The sequence below is a fragment of the Neophocaena asiaeorientalis genome, unplaced genomic scaffold (genome assembly GCF_003031525.2).
Source record: "Neophocaena asiaeorientalis asiaeorientalis breed wild unplaced genomic scaffold, Neophocaena_asiaeorientalis_V1.1 scaffold43, whole genome shotgun sequence".
In the NCBI taxonomy this organism is placed as follows: Eukaryota; Metazoa; Chordata; class Mammalia; order Artiodactyla; family Phocoenidae; genus Neophocaena; species Neophocaena asiaeorientalis.
In genome coordinates this window covers 14,120,124-14,125,819 of record NW_020173674.1, presented here as the reverse complement: position 1 = coordinate 14,125,819, position 5,696 = coordinate 14,120,124, and the positions used below count along the sequence as shown (strand labels likewise).

Here is a 5,696-nt window from a genome sequence, read left to right as displayed (position 1 = left end):
ACACAAAAAGAGAGGCAGAAAAAAGTTAATAGTTAAGTACGTCAGTCGACCGGGGTTCAAATCCCAGCTCAGCCACTTACAAGCCTCTATGACCTTAGGCGACTTACTTTATCTCTCTGGACCTTGGTTTCCTCTTCCATAAAATGGGATAATAAGATAGCATCTCAAAGAGTTATTATGAGTTTAGAGGAATTAGACCATGCGGTATTGAGGCCAAGGCATGACACAGAGCAGTGCCTGATAACGATTAGCTGCCATATAACTGTTAGCTACACCCTCTCTGCCACCAGGAGTTTACAGTTCATGTGGGAGATGAAACTAATAGGTGAAAAAGTTAGAGAAAAAGATCAGATAGTGGATCAGCCAGAGGGCTCTCGAGTGACAGTGTGGAGAGTTCCCTGGGGATTGGGACAATGCAGCCCGAGGCACATATCTGCCCTCCAACAAACCGCGGGACAGAGGGCAGCAATGCCAGGGTCACTCCATAGGACCAGTGTCCTAGGAGACCAATCAGGAAACCGGGCTCGGGAGGAGATGAACTCATGGAACAGGACAAACTTCAGCTCAGCAGACAAACTGGTCTGGGTTCAAATCTGGCTCTCACCTCCTCACTGGGTGGCCTTGGGCTAGTGACCCAATATGTCTGGGGTCTCACTTTCCTCATCTGTAAATTAGAGATTAGAACAAGAGACTATCCCTCACAGCGTTGTTGCGAGGACTGCGAGTTGTATACGGAAAACCCCGGCATGGAGCCACCTCCAATAAGTGTTAAGTGTTAGTAAAACACCCTCCACCAGGAGGGACTGGCTCTGTCACTCACTCCCCAAGGGTTAGCTGCTAAGCTGGGGAAAACATCACTCCTGCTTGGAGATTATCCAGGTGCATGTTACAGGAGCTTTGGGGAGTAATGCTTTTGGCTATCCTAGACCTCAGAAAAACCAAAAAGGCCCGCACCATCCTAAGCTAGGTGCTTCCCGGAAGCCAGCACCGGGCATAGAGGGGATGTCCTCGGTAGACGTTATTGTTAAAGAGAGCCAGCTCTTTGCTAATCCTCTGCAGTTTTCCCGTTCTTTCATGCAGAACCCCCTCCCCCATGTTGGGACTCCTTTGTGAACAGTCCCTGGCCACGCATCTCATGCTTTGGAAATTGCCCATGCTGACGTGGGCTCTGCCACCCGAGCCCTGCCTTTGGAATGCTCCACTCTGCCTCCAGCTCTGCAGCTTGCATTCAATCCCAGATAATTGTATCCCCTCCCTTGCTGCCTCAGACCCAGTACCACCCAATCCCGGGCCTTCCTGGAACCTTAGACGTGAATTCCAGCAACAATTAATTACACAGTATAGTGGACCGTGCTCTAATGGTACACTGACAAGGTCTTATTCATCTCCTGCAATAAGGAGTAGGCAGCCCAGAGCTGGATGGCAGCTCATCCAAGCTCTAAGGGACTCAGGCAAGCCCTCTCCCTGCTTCTGCTCTGCCATCCTTTGCTTTCCTCCTATCTTTTGTCTCATGGTTACAAGATGGCTGCTGCCCTTCCAGACCTCAAGTCTGCATTACAGACAGAACATATAAGAACAAGAAGCAACAAAGGCTGTACCTATATCAAGAAAGCAAAGGCCTCCCCAGAAATCCTCAGCTTGTAACTCATTAGCCAAAAGTATGTCACATGGCCACATCTAGCTGTAAGGAGGTCTGGGGAATAAGTATTTTTAGGTGGACACATTGACATACAAACAATATATGGGTAGTGTTAGTAAGAAAGAAGGTTAAGTTAATAGAGGGTGAACCAGGGGTCAGCAAACTACACCAGCAAACCAAATCCAGCCCATGGCCTATCTTTATAAAGTTTATTTATTTATTTATTTATTTTTGGCTGGGTGTGTCTTCATTGCAGCACGTGGTCTTTTTCTAGTTGTGGCGAGTGGGGGCTACTCTTCGTTGTGGTGCGCAGGCTTCTCATCTCGGTGGCTTCTCTTGTTGTCCAGCACGGGCTCTAGGCAAGGGCTTCACTCGTTATGGCACATGGGCTCAGTAGTTGTGGCGTGCGGGCTTAGTTGCTACACAGCATGTGGGATCTTCCTGGACCAGGGCTCGAACCCGTGTCCCCTGCATTGGCAGGAGGATTCTTAACCACTGTGCCACCAGGGAAGTCCCTATAAAGTTTTATTGAAACACAGCAGCGCCCATTTGTTACAACACTACAACAGCAGAGTTGAGTAGTTGTGACAACGACCATATGGCCCACAGAGTCTAAAATATTTATTCTCTGGTCCTTTACAGAAAATGTTTGCCAACTCCTGGGGTAGGCAATTCTTACTGTCTGCCACAAGTACCAGCAAAGGAAAGTCATAATTTTTTTTTTCCTGGAAAGAATATACTATTTTCCAAAGAATATTCCAATCACCATGAGAAAAACAGAACATTTTTTCCTCTCCTTACATTTATTTTACAGTTTAGTATTAATTTTTATTTTGAATCACATATAGGGCGAATGAGGAGACTTATAAGCTTTTCAGGGTATAGGGCCAATAAAGGTCTTAAATCAGCCTTGATTTTCAGGTACTCCTAGTTGTGGTGTGACTTTCATTCATTCCACAAAGAGGTACTGAGCAGCTTTTGTGGCAGGAATAGTGCCAGGTCCTGGATAGGAACAGGATGAATGAATGAATGGATAGATAGATAGATAATGAACTGAGGGAGAGAAAAAGCAAGAGAGAGAGGGATCAGACTAACAACGTCATGCCTTCTTAATTTTGCCTAGAGAATACCTATATGTTCTAGGAGAAGGGAATATAGACTACGATGGGTATTGTGGGTAAAGGCCTAACTGCTGTAACAAAGAGACCACTTCATAACTGCAGAGGTGTATATAGCATGCAAGTTGATTCCCCTCTCATAGAACGACTGTTCTCAAGGTAGGCAGGGCAGGTTGGCGGGTGGCTCTACTCCACACAGAGATCCTGGCTCTTTCCATCATCTTGCTCCCACAGCCCCTAAAAATTGACCTCGTCTCCATGGTAACAGCTGTGTTATAGGCACATTTGGGTTGCAGGTTATAGGAAGAGGAGGAGAGAACACGGAAGAGCGCCCACCTAACGTTTAAGGCCTAGACCTGGAAAGTACAAAACATCACCTCCGTTCCCCAGCCATGGAGTCATGGGGTTCACCTACCCACAAGGGAGGCTAGGAACTGTGCTCTCTGGCTGGGCAACCATTCAATTATCTTGGACAAACGGGGGGGATGAATTTTGGTAGAAAACAGTGATGTCCACTAGATGGAGTAGGCTCAGGAGTCCTTGCTGAACTCAGGGGTGAGAGAGTCAATACCTGCGTGTTCCCAGGAGCTCTCAGGCCCTTCTGCTACCGATCCACTGTCCCGCACACCTGGGAGGTTAGTTCTGTTCACCCTGTCGGGTAGACATCGTCTTCTTCTGACGTCATCAGTGGCTCCCAGCCATGGCAAGAAAATAGGACCACACCCAAAAAGGGCCCAACTGCCACACTAATGACCTTATGTTCTGCCACATACCAAGTTCACACCCTGGGTAATTACTCTTGACAAGACCTAAAACATCACCCTTTATGAATGGTTTAAACAATTAACATTCCTTAAGCAGGTTGTACAAAGTGCACAACTCCTGAGGCCTTAGACCCCTAAAAAACATCCCCACTTTCTCTTCCCTTCATATAAAAAGACAAAAGGATTGGGATCTATGAGATTTACTGTAATGGCCTATTACAACCTTAATCCAAGGGAGTGAAGCTAATGGTGGAATTTCAGGTACAACATAAGGGGAGGGATTGGACACAGGGATGCACCTTGGTCTCCTGGCACATGGGGAGCCCAGACTGTGCCCCAAACATCCAGTGTGGACTGTCCCTGGGTCTCTCTTGGTGAAGTGCATCTGGCCTATATACAGTATATATCTCTGCCCTAGGGGATCCGGGTGACAGCATATTCTTCAGATATATTAATTCCTGTTAACGTGCCAAGGAGAAGGGCCCTTCCAGGAAACCAGGGCCTCTCAGAGACAAGTTTGCCCTGTTTGCCATTAAAGTGTTTGTCACAGTGAAATATCAGGCCTAAGAGAGAAGAGCACCTAGGGGCTGCTCTTAATAAACTGAAACCCACAACCTTTAAAGTTTGACCCTGTAATGAGACTCTCCAAGTAGGGGTCAGAGGACCAGCTCAGTCCCTTTAAGTCTTTCCTTCCCCCAAAGGGTAATTTGATTCAAAGGTGACAAGGTGATCAGATGGCATCCTCCACCTGGAGACCAGCCCATAACTAGGAAGCAGGAAGTCCCATTTCTAGAGGAAGGGGCAGTGCAGGTATTACAGAGCAAGAGCCAGAGCTGTTGGAAGAGGACAGGCCTGGGGCAAAGCTCACCCTCCGGAGGCTGTACCTGCCCTGGGGCTGTTGGTTGGTGCTCATTTCCCTGTAACCCTTCCAGTTCCCATAGCCCACCAAGGGCTGTGTTAAACTGGGGCGAGGGTTCATGCAGTTAGCAAGTGAGACTTTAAATGTACTCCATAAGCTTTACCTTTTTCTTATGGAAATTTTCAAATGTACACAGAAGTAAGGAGACTCCTATACCCTCCATGTTTCCATGCCTAACTTTAACAATTGCCTATCTTGTTTTATCTATCAACTTTTGGGGATATTTTGGGGGGTGGGGGTGAGTATTTTGAGTATTTCGAAGCAAATCTCAGACATCTCACCCATAAATCAAATGGTACTAATTAAATGGTATTTGACATCCTACACACAAATAGTCGTCTCTACTTTCAACCATATCAGCTAGGGTTTTGAGCAAGGAGGTTGAGGCCCACTGGTATGGTCCAGACCCCTAGTTTTAATGACGATAACTCCGGAGAACTGAGCTACCCAACGTTGGTGCCAGAGCGGGTACCAGGAAGAAGTCGGTCCTCCCGGCTGTCTGGTGAGTGACGGCCCAGGCTGGTGACCATTTCCCAGCCCCGTCCCTGGGAGGGGGAGGGGGACTCCACTAACTGCTGGCAGGAAGAATCCCGGCTGTTCCCCGAACACACTTCTGGAAGCACAGACCGGTTGCGCGGCAGCGGACCACGAATGCAGCCGGGTACTGGGACGTGCAAGCCGCGGTAACTGGAGCCGGGGATCCTGGGCGGTATACCCGGGTCTGGGGTGGCCTTGTAAAGAGAAGGGGGCCTGCTCCCACGACCGGTGGGATAACCCGGGGCCAAGGTCAGGCTGCGGCCCTGGTCGCTCCGCCGCCACCCCGGGTCCACGTGGGGAGCAAGCCGGCGAGGCTGGCGCGGCGCTCACACCCGGAGCTGGGATCAGGAAGTAGTCTCCCGCGGGCGCGACCCTGGGCGCGGCGCTGCAGGTGCGGCTCAAAGTAGCGCGGGACGGCGGCCGCTGCAGAGGAGGGGTTAAGAGCGGGGTCGCCTTCGCGGCCAGGGAACGCCAGCCCCGGGGGTCGGAGCTTGCGGCTGAGCCCGGCCTGGAGAAGGTGTTTGGGGATGGGGTGCTGACTTGAGGCTCGGATCCGGCCGCCGGTGGGGGGGTGAAAGTAGGGGGAAGGAGACTGCAACAAGGTTTTGGAAGTGTGAGCGGGACTAGGTAGAGGGACGCGGGGTAGGTTGGGGGCGGGGGTTCTCTAGACGCCGGGGAACGCGGGGTGTTCCTAAGGCTCTGGGGACGCAGTCCTGCCC

At 50.0% G+C, this 5,696-nt stretch overlaps 1 protein-coding gene across 2 annotated transcripts in view; it reads left to right on the top strand.

The window, feature by feature from the left end:
• The first annotated feature begins 5,042 nt into the window (after window positions 1-5,042).
• The window catches only part of SLC35C1 (solute carrier family 35 member C1), a 7,333-nt gene continuing 6,679 nt past the window's right edge, over window positions 5,043-5,696 (top strand). Inside the window, exon 1 of one of the 2 annotated variants that reach the window (XM_024749483.1) lies at window positions 5,043-5,123. In XM_024749483.1, the coding sequence (XP_024605251.1) occupies window positions 5,092-5,123 (32 nt within the window). In that variant the 5' untranslated portion in view covers window positions 5,043-5,091. Of the gene's footprint in view, window positions 5,124-5,374; window positions 5,495-5,696 lie in introns of those variants that run through there. The other variant, XM_024749484.1, reaches the window with a different exon arrangement.